Here is an 18505-nt window from a genome sequence, read left to right on the forward strand (position 1 = left end):
TTTCGTAACATCGCCCCATAAGGGGCGATTCGTCGTATTTTTAAAATGGCTTTTTATAGGTTATTTTAGGTTAGGTTAGGTTATATTGGGTTAGGTAATTGGCCCCGCGGGGTTAGAGCCCCCCGCAGGGGCTAGAAATAGAAGAAAAGCTACTGTGAAAAATACATAGAATCGCCCCCATAAGGTACGATGTTACGAAAGGGACTATACCCAAACTTTTTGTTTTCCTATTTTATTTTGATTGTAAATCTTAAAAATCCGAAACCAATTAATCAATTGTTGCCAATCCCACCATTCCTGAAAAGAAGAAACCGCACGGTAAGAATGTATAATCCTGGGGAAGTTTGTTTACTATGAAACAAGGAAACTCTTTATTGGTTTAGAAAGGGATTAATTAACCAACAGTTTATCAAGGCTAGACCTGGGTAGTACAACAGTACTGGGCAGTAGGCGTAATCACTAAATGTAGCTTGTTGAGCACTGATAACCCTCCCTCCCCGGCCTTCTCCTTATTTTTTAATTAAATTTAAGGAGGCGAAAGGTGTTTTTTTTTATATATTACGTTACGTTATGTCAGGTAAGGTTATATTTGGTACTGGGTAGCCCGCAGGGGTAGGGTCCCCAACAGCTATAAGGCATATCTTAATAAAGGGGATGAGGTAACAGTGCTCAACAGTATGAAAACGCCCATATTGCTTAGTAAATAGGATAGCCTTCTATATGAGACTCATGACTTCATGTGATTTATCTTACTTCATAAGGAAAAAGGATAAGAGGATGAATACTCACCACTTTTTCATGGTAAAATACTACTTCCCCATCCCTAAATTTAGAAGCAGACGAAAATCAAAAGCCGCCCAGGGCTTTTTGTTAGTCAATCATAAATAATAATGTGAATAAAAAGAAAAGCGATATTTAGCAAACAGCCGTGGGCGGTCAGAATCAGCTGAATGTTCATTATGAAAAAAAATTCCCCCTTTTTAGAAATAGAAGGATTCATCTTTCATGAACAATTTTTTTTAAATAAAAATAAAATTCTATGTAATTTTTAATTAAAACATTAAAACAAAAATATCTAATCTAATATTCTTGCCCTAAATATGGAAATAGTAAAAAGTAAAAAAATATTTTTTTAATAATTTTTAATCCTCCCATTTGAAAAGTAGTGGAATAGCAATAAATTTTAGCGCGGCAACAGCGCTGAGTAGGCCTCTAGGCCCACTGCCTATTTTCGTCTTCTAGTTGCTTCGATTCCTCTCTTTTATTTTTTCTCTCTATTTCTTACTTATAAGAGTTGTTTTATAAAAATGTAATTGGATGGTTCCAAACAGGTAGTATCCAAACTTTAAAACAAATATTTTTAAATGGGTAATTTTGTTTACCATCATTTGGGAAGTATATTAATTTTTTATCTATTATCTTATCCCTTGAGATCCCTGATAAATTCTACATTTATTTGCAGACATATTTTATTTAATCTCTCCGTCTATCTCTCTCTCAACACTTTACATGATCAAAGAACTAATCTACAGATTGCAAGATTTTAAATTAAAGGGATAGTAACCGTTTCTATTGTGACTTTGAAACCAGTAAATATCCGTTGGTTTAGAACTAATTTTGAGCGATACTGAAAATTCATTTAATGTATCGTATTATAGACAATATTCTACGAATAATATAATACAAATCATATTCAGCCAAGGCCTTCAGACCCTGTGGGGCTGACAAAAGAAGTATTAATCTTGTTAATTTTTTTTGGACTATCCGCGGAAATAAAATATGATGCAATACATAACTTTTAGAATTTTTAAAAATATGACAACATCCATAAAGAACAAAATCTTTAAGATATCAAGCAAAACAAAAATAGAAGTAATCATAGGGTAAGTCACAAAAATAGTTTCAAATATTTACATGATAAGATTTCATAATGAATTCATTTTTAACGATATGTTTAAAACAAAGATATTGATTGTCCTTTTAATCTTGGAAAATTATTATTTGCTTAGGTATATCATTTTAAAATTGGAACAGAAAACTAGAAAAAGAATATTGTAAACTAATTTTAATTCAATTAATGAATCAGAATTCTGGAAAATTTTTCATTACATAAAAGGAATTTAAAAACTGAAAAATCGCGAGACACAGTTTATTTTTTTGCACAATTCTTACTATTTTTAATACTTCTCATGTAAACTAGCTTACATCCCAGCGAAAGGTCTTTTAAATAATAAAAAAATTACTGATTGTCCGTCAGTCCGTCCGTCCGTTCGTAACGCTGCTATGAAAGATGGGCAGCAGAATTTTTGATGATTCCCCATACCACTAAACATCCAGTATAAAATTTATGTGGTCCGTAAGTCTATCGGCTATGCTACAAACGCTATAAATACTTATTCTCTATTAGGCTTTGTGATTATTTGTTATGATTCAACGAATTTTTGTCCTATTTCTTTTCTGCACATCTGCTTTATAACTCGCATTGCTGTTCTTAGCTATTTATGGATATATCCTTGTCATCCTTGTTCTTTCTCATATTTATCTGTATTGCAGCTCACATAGTGCCCCAACCATCTCCATATTAAAATATTTTTACTTTACTTCTGTACGAAAAAATTTAAATTACTATTACTGAGAAAAAGAACATCAAACAGATTTATTTAATAGGAAATATTCTTGGAGTAAAATATTTCAAATGCCATGGGAAATCTTATAAGGCTCTGGATTGTTTAATTTCTTTTACCACTATTTCATTTTTTCTTTAATTGGAGAGCGATGAGGCATCGAACTGTAAATTATTCTGGTTCCCAAAGTATCATAACCAAAATGTTCTGATACGTTGAATCAAAAACTTTGGGTACCTCTATTGGTTTGTGATTGGTTGGTTCCAAAATTAGTAGTGTCCAAACTTTTAAATAATAATTTAACAAAAACAAGAGGTAATTTTATTTATCCTAGTTTGGGATATGTGTCAATTTATCATCCATTGTCTTATCCTTTAAATCCCTGGTTTTAGTTGTTTATAAAGCTCCTTATAAAGTTGTGCATAATTCAAACCACACAATTTTTAATCCTTGGCTGAAGCAGTGAAGATGCAAAAAATTGAATGACATTTTTATATTATATCAAATTTTGATGCCGCGTGATTTGTATAAGTAATTAGCAAGGATGTCGAACCTTTCTTTTTAACCTACCATAAAAGTTTTTTCCTGAAGGAAAAAAATTTACATTTTTTTATGGGGGAAGAGGGGTTGAGGTTAAATACCACATTTTGGTTGTTGAAAATATGAACCCGATTTGTAAAAACCAAGACCATGGCGCATGTACAAAAAATTATTTTAGAGGATTTAAAGGTACTACATACATCTAATAAGTTAATTTCAGGTAAGGTACTTATTCTTAATTATCAGGTTTACGAATTTACTAGGAAATTATTGTCTAAAATTTAATATCAAGTAGCTTTCCCTGTTTCTCACAACAGAAGAACAACCTATTAATGTTGCTATGTTTCTAATACAATGGACGATAAATCTATAATCATCACCGATTAAAATTATTTGTTGAAAAATTTTGACATTACTACCTAGTTTTAAAGTAATTAATAAAATTCAGTAATATTGCTCAGTTTCAGGCACAACGAATGAAATAACAGGGTTATATAAGTGAAATGAATGTTCTAATATTCCCTCCCTCCCTGGATCCATGCTCTAGTTTTTTTTTTGGGGGGGGGGAGTGGGAATTTCAGATTTTTCGGGACTTTGCGATAGATTTTAGTCTTTTTCTGTCCATAAAAATACTGAAGACTGTGGACCAAGCCAAACAGGATCAGTAAGTTGTAAACAACATAAAAAAAAATAATTTTCCTATTTAATTACAAACAGGAAGAAAGTTTGTTGGCACTTTAATCCAATTTCCAGAGTTTTAATTGACTTCTATGAAACTATTTCTGTGGATAATGAAAACCTAAAAATAAGAAGCAAGCTTCCCAGTAAACCAATCTTAAAACTTTGACAAGATTTTATGGGTAAATGGATAGGTTCTTAACATTAGGGAAAAAAATCTTTAAAATTTAGGAATCTTACGGCATGAAACAATGAACTATAAATTGATGAACACCCCCAATTACGATAAACAAAAATAGTCCTGGTGTAAGCAAGCTAAGAATACTGACCATGTATTGTCAGAATCGAGACAACTATATAACTTGTCCTATTCCTATGCCTAACCACTGCGGGGATTATACCTGCGGTGCCCTAACCCTGAAGGACTATTCAGTACCCAATAAAACCTAACCTAACTTAAAGTAATAAAAAAAAAACGAAAAATAATATCCCAACTTATTTTTAAAAATCATGTGGAGGGATGGGGGTTACAGTGAACAACAAAGTATTCTTTCTCCATGCCAAATTTAAGTTCCACAAAGTTAAGGCCTAAAGTTTGTTTGGAAAGGAATTTGATTATATAGGAGTCAGGGATCATAAGGGATAAGAAAAAGAACGATTTATTGGTTAGCATGCAATGATGCATTCCTAAAGATAATATACAAAATTACCCCTTCTGTCGATTAAAATTATTGGTTAAAAAGCTTAGACAAAACTAGTTTGGAACCAACAAATAAAATTTTAAAAAAAAGTACCCATAGTTCTTATAACGTTGTTATACACCTTTGGGTACCAGTGCATGTATTTTACAATCCAATCTACCCTTCCATCCTGCATAGGAGTAGAGCAAGCTTGCACAAATTACAAAATCTTTAATAGTTGCAAAATATCATAAAATTCGCGAAGGTAACAGAGTAGCTTCTCTATATGTATACTAGCGACTGCGCATTAGCATCTTATATCTTTGTATTCAAAGGTGCAAGGAAAGTAGGAAAATAACCTAAAACTAAACTCAGATATAAAAATGGCCAAAACCATCCAGGGACCTGAAAGAATCTTCCATAAAATGGAGAACTCAATCGGTTCAGTAATTATTGAAATCTAGGGCTTTGTACAAAATTTCTTAATACTTTTATAATAGGAAGATAATGTAACATAAAGAGGACAATAAATCAATGCCTACCCAATTCTCTTAAACTGATACAATTTTTCTACCTAAAGACACAGACAGAAAAACAAGAACAATTAGGTAAGTAAATAAGTAGCGCAGCATAAAAAAAAATATTAAGGAACAACAGACAGTAACAAAAGTCGTTTCTGTGAGTTTGCTAGAAAAAGTTAGAACTTAAGTGTACAAAACAAACAATTTTAATAGGAGTCCCCACAGGTTTTAATCCAACGAATGACAGAAATTGTTAATAAAACATTGGAGACCTGAGGTTGATTCTTAAAAAACTTTTGCCTTACTAAATTTAAAGAGGATAAATTTGCCTCACTATTCTAGTGAGGCAGTGAGCCAAAATTTTTTTTAAAGAATTCACCTCAGCATAATTTACAATCCAATGTATGGGTATGTGAAGAACTAAAGGAATAGAGTGTCCACAATTGAATTAATGTTTGGATGAGATAATGAGATAAACCTAGTTGTACAGTAGCTGTGCTACGTAAAATTGTGACAATTTATCAAATTCCAATCATGTTCCGAGTATTGTCAAAAAATGAAAGCTTTGTCACTTACTTCCAAAATTGAAATAGGAATTTCGATTTTAACAAGGATGACAAAATTACAATATAGCGCATTTTGAAAAACCATATATAAAACAGAGAGGAGTACAGCCAAACACTCATCTTCAAAAATTGCATACAAATTTTTTCAAAACCTTTTTTTGAAGTACCATGTAGTACCAAAACTTAATATTTTTAATCATAAAAATCCATTTAAGTTGCTTGGCTACTTAAAACCACAGTTATACATTACATTTAGAATTTAACATTATTCAGACTGAGTATAATTTCCGGTACATTTTACTATTTTGCCAATGGAGCAATAGCACCAGAGTGAGAGGGAACATAAGACCTTACCAGGGATATAAAGGGATAAGACGCGCAATGGGCAATAAATTTTTGTGCATTCCCAATGATGATAAACTAAATTACCACTTCAGTAGATTACAATTAGTGGTTTAAACGTTTGTACACTTAACTTAATGAACCAACCGATAAAAATTCAATAAAGTCCTCAAAGTTGTTAAGCCAACGAATAAGAAAACGTTAATATAAAACTATGGGGAATAGTGACACAAACCACCCAATGTCCTCTTCCCCATGGGTCCTTACACTGGTACCCAAAATGTTATAACCACATTATCTTATTTTGGGTACTTGACTATTACTCCACTTAAAATATGGGATTTAGCCTAATTTCCTGTAATGGTGAAATCTCACCATTTCAGACCAAAATATCTTTTACATTTATCATATTTTTCATTTAGGAATGTATTATAATCAATATATAAAAGTACATGTCTACATGATATGTGTGTGTGTCTGTGATTGTGAATATAAATTATCTGAATCTGATTTTTGTCACAATGATTCCAAGAACAACTAGGTACAATAGTTAAGGCGAAACATATCGAATCAAAACCTAAATATTTCAGTATGTCCTCTAAACCGAATCCAGTAATTTTGCAAAATGTTTATATGCAATAAAATTATGACCTCTAATCAATATTCTGCTTATTAAGTTTTGACACTATTCAAATGTTCATGTTCGTTTTTTCTACCATTAGATTTTAGAGCTTCGCATGTATGAATGTTGTCAACCTTGTTTTAATAAAAACCCAATTCTAATTATCCTTCTAAGAATCTAGGCAGAAAAAAAGATTGAAAGTTGTAAACGTTTTTGAACTAAATCTTAATTTTGTTGTATCAGACAGGACTAATAAGAAAAACAAAATTTCTTTTCAAATTTGCAACATTTTATAGTTTTCAAACTTCGATAATTTGTACCTAATTAAATCTATGATAATATATCCCTATTATACAAAGTACAACGATTTTTTGTCTGTAGCTTCAGATATAAATTACTACTGAACCAATATAATTTTTCAATAAAGAAAAGTTCTGGGATGGTTAATGGTTATAGGCTATTTTACTGACCATTTAATACTGGGTAGCAAGGCAAGGTTAGGGCCTCCGCAGGGGGTTAGGATTAGGGGAAAACTATTCTCTCCACCCCCCCCCCCTCAATCTTATTTTAATTAATACCTACAAAAAAATGGGGGGATGTCTCTCAGTGCACTTGAACAGGCACCATGTGTGAAAGCAATAACTATTCTTACCTTGGCATCTAGCTGTGAACGTTTAGCAGAGGCCTGGGGGACAACCCTTTGAGCTCTGGCCTGCACAGTCAGGGCGGGGAAAGTTTTCCTCAATCTAAAATTTAATCCTTTATAAAAGTAACAAGATGTCTGTCTGTATCAGTTTGTCTGTAGCTAGATGTCACTCTTAACCAAATCGCTGGACCAAAATGGTTCTCCTTGACAGTGAAGCTATTTATTGGTCCATGGAAGGTTTATAACTATTTTAGGTAAACCTTCACTACAAACATAAAACTCCCTTAAAAAATAAGACTAATAAAATATGTTTGTTTACTTTTTCTTTTAAAAATAAATATCATAAATGGAGGGTCGATTTCCCCTTACTCAAAGTGTCCCTAAAGACCTCAATATATTTTTCTAAATGACCTTACCTGACGGGCGGGGCACCGACAGGCTCCATCGTGGGGTCGGTTAGGTCCACCACCATGGGTCCCTTGCCGGCGGGTGGTGGGGTGCCCTGCTTCGCTCCTGCTGGGGCTATTGGACGTGCGCCACTAAAAAATATATATGCTAAAATTCAAAAGCAGAAATAAATAAGAACTTTTTTGTATGTTCTTCATAAATATATAATATTTATATCTTACTCCTTGTAAATCTAATAAAAGTATCCAACGAATAGCCAGCGAATAAGATAACGTGGTGACGGAGGCTATTCAATCAATAAATCAAATAACTTTGCTACTAAAACTTTGGGTACCAGTGTTATTTAAAATCCAAAGTTCCCTCCCTTCCTGTGCAGCAAGATAAGTTATATACTCACCCAGCTGCGCCTCCTCTGGGTGTAGCAGCTCTGCCTCCTCTGAGCTGGACAATTCCGCGCCCTCTGCCTGCGACTACAGTTCCGCCCCGCACTCCGCCTGGCCCTCCGCGCATTGCTCCACGTGCTATTGGTACAGTTTTGCCGCGCACCATTCCACGAGCCTAATAATCAAATTCAAATTCTACCTTTATTTGCCAAACTCTTAAATTGAAATAATAAGGTACAATGTCATCTGTTGCACATTGTACATTAAAGCAGTTTCTGTGTCACACCCTGCCTTAACCAAATAAAGGATAAACAAAAATTACCATGAAAACGGACAATGCAGCGTTCAAATAGGACCTAGTGCCAAGTAGAATCCATTGAGAATGAAATCCTAGCTGTTCCTTCTTGGCAGATATTTCATTTTTAAAATTTAAGGTGAAAATCACTAAATTTGCCTAATATACAAGCCAAATCTACCTTTAATACAGGGAGATTAGATACTTTTTTTTCTGTAAATCGCTAATGAGATCACTTTTTAAATCAAATAAGAACACAGTAATAGTGTCTGACTGAATATGACGTAACAAAAAAAAATTAGCCAATGAGAGGCCGTTATTGACCAATGGTAAAATTTATAGTGGCCTCTCATTGGCTAATTTTTGTTGTTACGTCATAATCAGTCAGACACTATTACGGTGTTCATCAAATAATATCTTAGTCATGTAAAATCAATGAAGCAGTTGTGATTTGACTCGAATCTGGTTAACTTGTCTATGTGTCTTACTTGTTTTCTTAATAATCTTTATAATTCTTTAGACAATGTGTATACACTTAGAATAGAGACATCTAGAGAACACCTCTGTCAATCAGCCAATAGGATAATGCTGGAAGAACAATCTGGCTATGTTATTGGTAGAAATGTGTATAGATTTTGGCTCAAAAGGGCAAAATGTATTTACTCTGTTTGCATAATGAGTCACCTATAAATAGTTGCATTTCATAGGACAAAGCTTTGCTTGGGTAAAACATATCTTCTAAAAATGTATTATCTTATATAGTTTGAAACATATGATAAAACATATAAAGAATGTCAACTATGAATAGTTGAATTTCTTTGGATAAAGTTAGCTTTCTATAAATTATTTTGTGGAAATATTTCGTTGCTGTATTATATGATTTGATTGTACATAACAAAAGAAACCTGGTGTTTGTATGTTATAAGAGGGGGGGGGGGGGGGGTTTAATGCAACCATCTCGTAATCAGTGAGCAAATGACACTTAGAATTCGAATTTCGATCTGAACTTTTGCATGAGTAATCCTTGGTAGGTCTATTTTCCCTAAATCGAACAAAAAGTTGGAAAAGTGACGGCTAGCGGCTCAGCCGTTCAGCCGTTTTTTGCCTATTTTCAGGGTAAATCCATCATCAATTACGTAGGAATCGACTTTTTAAAACATATTTTTGGTTTAATTCATGTTAAATGATAGCAATAACCAATTTTAAAACTTCTAGTACCAACAGCTACCGTCTAGAACCGTTTGATAGCGTTTTGGAGTAGAAAAGAGTATTATGTTGAGAGAGGTTTCAAGACTAATTTGCAATATAAATATCAAAAAAATGGCAAAATAGCTGAGCCGCCAGCCGTTAGCCGTTACTTTTCCAACTTTTTGTTCGATTTAGGGAAAATAGACCTACCAAGGATTACTCATGCAAAATTATAGATGGAAATTCGAATTCTAAGTGCCATTTGCTCACTGATTACGAGATGGTTGCATTAACCCCCCCCCCCCCCTTTTGTTTAGTTTAACAGATTATGGGTCCAGTTTGGCCTTCTAGATATACTATATCTATTGGTCTAAGATAAGATTATACAGGTTATTTCATTCCTTGTCTGTATTATAATCCAGGCTTCATTGATTTAATATTGTGTTTTGAAGTATTTATCCTTATAATAAAGTATCAGGATGTTTGTGTGTCTGTGTGTTTGTGTGTTTGTACCGAAGGATCTCGCTAACCGCTGAACCGATCGGGTTCTCCTTAACAGGGTAGATTCTCATATGTCCCGGAAAGGTTTATAACTATTTTGGGGGAGGGTACCACCACCCTCCCTAGAGAAATTAAATTTTTTTAAAATTTCTCAATTTTAGAAAGAGAGTTCAACGAAAAACAAACATCAAACGTAATTTTTTTTTACTTTTTCTTTTAAAATCTAAAATAAGAAATTGAATTATTAAATTCGACTCTCTCCTCCTCAAGTGCCCCTAGAGGCCTCTAGGGGCGTAGCCGCTAGTAAAATATAAAAGTGCTATGTGATAATTTGTAATCAATCTGTTTCTTTTAGAAGCTTTTCTAAATTAAATTTGTTTAATATAATGGAAGTCTAATTCTATTTGTACCAAATGTACCTTTACTCACTATGAATTAAAGTATGTCTACTACTCTGTTGTGGTAAGGTTTCCTTCAAGTTATTGTTTCTTCTTTCATTTTCTCTTCTGCTTTAGGCTGTTGTAAAGCTTTATACTTAATAAAAACTTGCTGCCTTGGTGGAACCTAAGGTTTGTGCTGAGTGGGAATATGATCATAACTATTGATGGAGGAGAAAGATTCTTCTTATCTTAGTTCTTCAGACATCCAAAAATCTATTTCCCTGTTCTAACTGTTTGGTACCAATCAGAGATTTTGAAGATTAACTCCTTAAGGTTGATGAATATAAGCTAAGAACTTTTGGTCTGTTACATTTAGTTTACTGAAGATTTCAAGCTAGGTAAACATATTGCCAAATCCTAAGCCTCCCTATAAGCAAGGATTAGGAAGAGGGGTTTGTACCAAATAGTATAATATATCTAGATGGTCAAACTGAACCCATAATCTGATTTATCTATCCTAAGAAATACAACAATAATACAATATTCACAGTTGACATATTATTATATATCCTTTGTCTATATTTTACTTTATATGCGGAAATACATTTTTAAAGGATATGATTTTACCAAGCAAAGCTTTATCCTTAGATATGCAACTTTTTATAGCTGACTCATTATGCAAACAAAATGAAAACCTTTTTGCTGTTTTGAGTCAAAATCTGTACACATCTCTACCAAAAACATAGCCAGATTGTTCTTCCAGTGTTATCCTATTGGCTGATTGACAGAGGTGTTCTCTAGATGTCTCTATTCTAAGTGTATACACATTGTGTAAAGAATTATATGCTCTAATGTTGAAGATTATTAAGAAAACAAGTAAGACACATAGATAAGTTAACCAGATTCGAGTCATATCACAACTGCTTCATTGATTTTACATGACTAAGATATTATTTGATTTAAAAAGTGTCCTCCTAAGCGCAATTTACAGAAAAATTTAATCTAATCTCCCTGTATCAAAGGTAGATTTGCCTTGTATATTAGGCAAATTTAGTGATTTTCACCTTAAATCTTAAAACTGAAATATCTGCCAAGAAGGAACAGCTAGGATTTCATTCTCAATGGATTCTACTTGTCACTAGGTCCTATTTGAATGCTGCATTGTCCGTTTTCATGGTAATTTTTGTTTATCCTTTATTTGGTTAAGGCAGGGTGTGGTGTATAATCCAAGTGCTGTAACTCTTTTTGTCGATTAAAAATCTCTGTTTAACGTCTGGTTACAACCACGCCCACTTCTTTATTTAGAAAAACTATGATTGCTTTAACACAAAGTTATATATTATTTTAATTTTTAGGCATAGCTAACAGACTGACGGATCGTGTAAACTATAAACTGGATCCTTATTGGCATAGGGAATCTTCATAAAAAAATCAGCCGTCTGTCCTGCATAATAGCCGAGAAATTCACAATCCCCCATAGCATAGAGGACTGGACGGACAAAGTCAATTATAGTGTAGATTCGCTACTATTTATAAACAAACCTGTTGAGTGGCAGCACCGGGTCTGGCCATTTGGGCAGGTGTAACTACAGAGGACACTGTATTGGTCATAGCACCTCCTGGGGCTAGGCTGGCTGCAGGTACACTTCCAATAATCCTAACAAACAATTAAAGTTATAATCGCGTGGAAAGGTTAAGCATCAATAATAATCATTACAGATAGATAAATCTAAACCTATTTTTCCTAATATTTGCAAATCTGCCGCCATTTATTTTTGGAATACCTTGAAAATAAAGGGGTGGGAGTAGTTATGTAAATACCTGTGCCTAACCTTTGTGGTGCCCATGTCCTGCGGGGCTACCCAGTACCTAATATAATCTTACGTAACCTATCTCAAGTAATAAAAAACCCATAAAACTACTCCCCTTTATTTCAGAATAAGGGATTGGAGGTTTTAAATGCTCAACAGCACATGAAAGCACAAAACATAATTTTATACCTGCCAGTTTTGGGATCCAAGAGAAGCCTGTATCCAGGTGGACAGGAAATGGTGGGAACCCCACTAGCAACACTGAACAAAAAATCAATGAATAGAATCCTGTAAAGTACGTTATGATTATTTGTTACCTCTAAAACCAGGTAAATTAGTAAGCATAGGTAGAAACTCGTATATCAATGTACTTCAGGAATAAGGAAGGTACCAAAATTTTCAGAATTGAAAAAAAAATCAAAGAGGATAACACCTATAATTGAATCTACCCGTACCTGGTATTTATTGCTCCAGCTGCTTGGGGAGTTGTCACTGGAACCAAAGGACCAACAGAGGTTGAATCAAGAACCCTAAATATAACAGGTAAATGATAAGTTTATGGGCAGTGAAATTTGATTTGAAAACTTCTTCATTCTATCTATCTTCCATGTTTGCAAATAATAAAGTATCGTTAAACGATAAAAAATAACGTTAAAGTATTTTTTAGAAACGAAGTTTTCTATATTTGTTGTCGGTCTGTCCGTAACAGATTGGTTTATTTCAAACATAACATGATGATTCCTGTAACAATTCGGTACTATTTAGAAAGTAAAGCAACTTAATATGCTCAAAAACTAAAGCGGTTATGCTAAGCTTCATTTTTAAGGATGATGTTGTCAATCTTGTTAACTAACGACACGATCTACTTGTTTCATGCTGTCAGCCAACTATTCACATGATAGAGAAGCTGCGCTGCAAAAAAAATTACCTGAAGGTGACTGAGTTATCGGTAGCATTGGGTTTAAGAGTAGCTCCCTTCTTGGCAATCTCCTCTAACTCTTTCATTACTTTCTAAACAAATTAAAGCATACTTGGTTAAATTGTTCTAATAAATTGGGACATTTTTAAGGACGTCTGAGCTTTCTATTTTTAGGAAGGTATTAAAGTTCCATAAGTGGAGTAATTAAAGTCTTGGAGGGGGGGGGGGGGGAGACTTTTGGACATTTTAAAAGGTTTTGGGAGTAAATAAGGGGGAGGTGTAAATTCAATTATATATTCAAAAACATATTTTCATGACATTTTGACATTTTCAGAGGATTTTTTAGTAAAATTTAGGTGGGAGGGGAGGAGGGTTCATCACCTTTTTACTCCCCCTTGGACTTCCCTGTATTTTCCTATTTGTGTCAAAGTACTTATCTAATTCAATGACATTTAGAAAAAAAATTAAAAATGGGGAGGTGGGTCCATTTAAATCCTTCGCAGAACATAGTAATTATATTTTGGGTGTTTCTCTTTTTGATTTAAAAATAATCAGGGCGACCACTCCAAAACAAAAAAATATAGTATTTTTATAGTATATTTTTTTAATCCATATAGTATATTTTTTAAAACTCATATAGTATGATATAGTATCGGACTTTGAATCATTTAGTAATACATAGTATTTACATCATCAATAAAAACTTAAAGCAAAGCTGTTATCAAAGCAATTTAACATATAAGGGGGGGGGGGGGATTTTGCTACTTTCGCTTACTCTGTGATTATTAGGCTAGGTTTTAATGTGAGACTATTGGTTATTTGAGATAAGAGTTTACTTTTGGGTAATATTTCACGTATATTTAACCATTTTTGGTTAGGTCTCTAGGTTCAGGTGCTGCAGGCTAGCTGAAAGATGGTTTCTGGACAAGTAAAAAAAAAAATTTGGTTTGAAGAGTTAGAGATCAACTTATTAAATAGAATATGCATTTTTTTGGATTTTATTAACATATCTAAAGAAAAAACTAAAATAGGTCTCCAAGTTCTGGTCTTGAAGACCTTCAGGTCCACTCTTGACAGGTTATAAATAAATTTTTTAATTTGAAGAGTTAGAGGTCAACTTATAAAGCAAAATATGCATCTTTTTGGATGTTATTAACACTAATGAAGAAAAAATTAAAATCGACCTCCAAGTTCTGGTCCTGCAGGCCTCCAGGTCCACTCTGGACAGGTAAAAATCAAACTTCTTATTTAAACAGTTAATGGTATATTTGTTAAACAAAATGAGCTTATATATGAATGTTATTTATATATTTTAAGGAAAAAAAATTTGGCCTCCAGGTTTAGGTGCTGCAGGCCTCCAGGTGGACTCTTGACAGGTATAAAATAATTTTTTTTTTTTTAAGTTAGAGGTTAGTTTTTTAGATGCTATTTATGTGTTTAAAGAAAAAATAACAATTGACCTCCAGGTTAAGGTGCTGCAGGCCTCTAGGTGGACTCCAGTCAGGTAAAAATCAAAACTTCCTATTTATAGAGTTAGAGGTTAGTTTATAAAACACCATAAGTATCTTTTTAGACGTTATTTACATATCTGAAGAAAAAAACAATTGCTCTCCAGGTTCAGGTGCTGCAGGCCTCCATGTAGACCCCAGACCCCAGAGAAGACCTGGAGGCCTACAGGACCTGAACTTGATGGCTGATTTTAATTTGTTCTTCAGATATGTTAATAACATCCAAATAGATGCATATTCTGACCTCTTAACTCTTCAAATAAGAAATTTGAATCTTTTACCTGTCCTGAGTGAACCTGAACTTGGAGCCCGATATGTTAATATTATCCAAATAAATGCATATTCTGTTATATAAATTGACCTCTAACTCATTATACAAGAAATTTGATTGTTTACCTGTCCAGAGTGGACCTGGAGGCCTGCAGGACCTGAACTTGGAGGTCGATTTTTATTTTTTCTTCAAAATTGTTAATAACATCCAAAAAGATACATATTCTGTTTTATAAGTTGACCTCTAACTGCTAAAATAAGAAATTTGATTTTTGACCTGTCCAGAGTGGACCTGGAGGCCTGCAGGACCAGAACTTGGAGGCCTATTTTAATTTTTTCTTCAGATATGTTAATAAAATCCAAAAAGGTGCATATTTTGTTTAATAAGTTGATCTTTAACTCTCTAAAAAAAATTTTAAATTTTTTTACCTGCAGCACCTGAACCTGGAGACCTATCCAAAAAATTAATCAATATAAGTGAACTACTACCCAAAAGTAAACCTTTATCCCAAATAACTATGGTCTCACAATAATACCTAGCCTAATAATCATGGAGTAAGTGAAAGTGGCAAAACTTCCCCCTCCCTCTTAAGTTAATTCTATGATGAAAAATAACAGATTTTTAGATCATAATCACAAACAATAAAATATTTTAAGGGATTTTCTTTATCTCTTTCTTACTGTAGAGCTTTATGCATTTTTGTCGTATCACAGTATCTTTTGATAGGTTATTGAAGGTTAGGTTAGGTAAGTTAAGGGTTAATGATTGCCCCGCAGGGCTAGAGCCCCCTGCAGGGGCTAGAAATAGGAGAAAATCTGTAAAAATAAGACAAAACGCACCTTAAGAGGCGATGTCACAAAACTGACAATATTCGCTTTTTGTTTGTTATATAAATAAAATATTATATAGTATATATATAGTAAATTTTGGTCAAATAAAGGTAATATTATATAGTATACTAGCGGCTACGCCCCTAGAGGCCTCTAGGGGCACTTGAGGAGGAGAGAGTCGAATTTAGTAATTCAATTTCTTATTTTAGATTTTAAAAGAAAAAGTAAAAAAAATTTACGTTTGATGTTTGTTTTTCGTTGAACTCTCTTTCTAAAATTGAGAAATTTAAAAAAAATTTAATTTCTCTAGGGAGGGTGGTGGTACCCTCCCCCAAAATAGTTATAAACCTTCCAGGGAAATATGAGAATCTACCCTGTTAAGGAGAACCCGATCGGTTCAGTGGTTAGCGAGATCCTTCGCTACAAACAAACAAACAGACAGACAGACAAACAAACAGACAGACATCGTTCTACTTTGTATTATAGATATAGTAAATTTTGGACATATAGTATGATATAGTATCCAAATTCATCCCATATAGTATAAATAGTATGCAGTGGTCGCCCTGGATAATTAAGTCAAACCTTTTTAAGGATCTCATTTTACCCCAAATAGGCAAATCTTCTATTAAAAACGACGCAAATCACCACCACCGTTACCAAAAATATTATTCCGAACCGAATTAGACAATTTGAAGTCATTTTTAAATCCTTCTATTCTTGTTTCTGTTTTACATTATAAACTTTTGTTAACTATATTTACCCAATCTCATAATAAACTAATCTAAGATTAATTACATAAATCTAATCTGCAACATAATCAATTTAACTTTTTAATTATACTTTTTGTTAAATATTACAGGTTATGAAACTCATTTCAATAACAAAGTAAGATATTAAAATCTTCTTTTTTTGCTTAAGTTTTTTATTGAATCTTTTATACCTACCTAAATAAATTTTTTAAATGAAAAGGCTCTCAACTGCAGCTAATCAAGACAGAAATTAACACACAAAAATTACTGTCCTTGTATCACTGGATTTTACCAACCACTCGAATTTAATAACAAAGAAAATATTACTTACATCAAAAGCTTTTTGTTTGACTTTATAGAATTGTTTTTGGGCCTCGCTGAGTTCATCATCCTCGCAATCCATGAATAATCCAATATCCGGCTTTGCCGCCTACAAAAATATTGATAAAAAAGATGGTAAACATTTTTCTGTAAATTAAATTATTATTTTTTAGTATCAATATTACTATTCAGTATTAAGGCATAGGGAATTTTAAATATTTTAACTTTAAAGAATAAAATTGGAGAGGGGGTAATTAATGCAGAACAGGAACATTGTGCAAAAGCATCAAATATTCCCTTGCCAATAAATACATTATTGTACTTTGTCAAAGTATAAAATAATATTATCATTACCTACCTATCCAATCTTATTTTACACAATGTATTTATATGATTCATTCCCTTATACAAATTCATTCTTATAACAACAATGTTTTGTTTCTGGTTAAGTACAAATCAACTACACAGACCAAGATTTTTATTTTTACCTAGTAAAAAATAAAAAACGAAGTAAAATATTAATGAACAACGTCTAAACCAAGAAAACTTCCTATGCGTTAGTATCGCTATACTATAATGCATTTCCCTTCTCTCTTTCATGTGTGCTTATTTTAGCCCCTTTAGGCCTTACCTATCAACTACCTTAAAGGGTGAGGCTGCAGTCCATGACAATTTGATGCCAGGTCTAACAACCAATAACAATTAAGGGAAATAGTGTCTCCTTTTCTTTCGAAACACCCAAGGTGTTAAGCAAAGTAATAACCCACCAACAGACAATCAAGTCATGGATTGTGTATCCTACATAGCAGCAGTAGGAACCACTTTTAACGTCTTAAGATTTAATGCATTGTTAACCCGAGATTCAAATTCATTACCACCTCGACAACGAGTGTATGCGCTGCGTACTAAGTTACTTTAACTGGTTTTACTTTACCATTATAAACAAAAAAATAACCTTAGCAGGTGTTGGGTTGCTGGCCTCAGAATTGCTACTTTTGTCGCTTGCGCCCGACTCATTTCGGCTGCACTGCCGTTTCTGCCGCACGTTGGCAGACGACATTTTGTCTAGTTCTGAAACAAACCTCATGTTATATTACAGGGATCTCAAGGGATAAGACAATGATATACATCCTAATTTATGACAAAAGAGTGAGTTTAAACATTTGAAATTCTATTATTTTGACTGAATTTTGTAATAACAATGATATTAACAGTTTGGAAGATAATAATAAGATGTTAAAATTTTTCAATATGAACAAATCTGCCAAACTGCTAGATATACAAAGTACAAGTGAATTACAATTTTTGATAAATTTCCTTCTTTAGTTAATGCATAACATAGAAAGTTATATTTGGAAATGTAATCAAATATAAAATTGTCTTATAAATGAGTTAGTTTGTTTCATAGAGTTTTTTTTTATTTAATTCAATATGTAGGTAGATTCCTGACTAACATTATAACAAGGATGATAACATCCATAAGTAGCGAAGCACCAAAACATCATGGATTATAACAAACTAGCGGTTTCGCCCCTAGCCTCTAGGGACTTTGTCCCAAGAGGAAATAAAAAAAATTATGTGAGTATGGGAATCATTACATCTTCTATTACCTACCCAGCCAAAAAAAATTCGAATGAATCGCCAATCCCAATTGAAAAAAAAATTCGCGAATAAAAGGCGAATTCGCAAAATATACCTATGCAAAAAATCATTCTACCA

General features: G+C 33.1%; 1 protein-coding gene across 4 annotated transcripts in view; it reads right to left on the reverse strand.

The window, feature by feature from the left end:
- row (zinc finger domain-containing protein relative of woc) overlaps positions 1-18296 on the reverse strand; it is a 147669-nt gene extending 129373 nt beyond the window's left edge. For all 4 annotated transcript variants that reach the window (XM_080173626.1, XM_080173629.1, XM_080173628.1 and 1 more), the window contains exons 1-9: positions 17742-18296; positions 16797-16895; positions 13114-13196; positions 12641-12715; positions 12375-12446; positions 11917-12031; positions 8025-8185; positions 7636-7758; positions 7226-7319 (exon numbers count right to left, since the gene is read on the reverse strand). In XM_080173626.1, the coding sequence (XP_080029752.1) occupies positions 7226-7319; positions 7636-7758; positions 8025-8185; positions 11917-12031; positions 12375-12446; positions 12641-12715; positions 13114-13196; positions 16797-16895; positions 17742-17873 (954 nt within the window). In that variant the 5' untranslated portion in view covers positions 17874-18296. The remainder of the gene's footprint in view (positions 1-7225; positions 7320-7635; positions 7759-8024; positions 8186-11916; positions 12032-12374; positions 12447-12640; positions 12716-13113; positions 13197-16796; positions 16896-17741) is intronic.
- Positions 18297-18505: the final 209 nt, after the last annotated feature.

The sequence above is a fragment of the Acartia tonsa genome, chromosome 10 (assembly GCF_053477335.1).
Source record: "Acartia tonsa isolate MP-2025a chromosome 10, ASM5347733v1, whole genome shotgun sequence".
Classification (NCBI taxonomy): Eukaryota; Metazoa; Arthropoda; class Copepoda; order Calanoida; family Acartiidae; genus Acartia; species Acartia tonsa.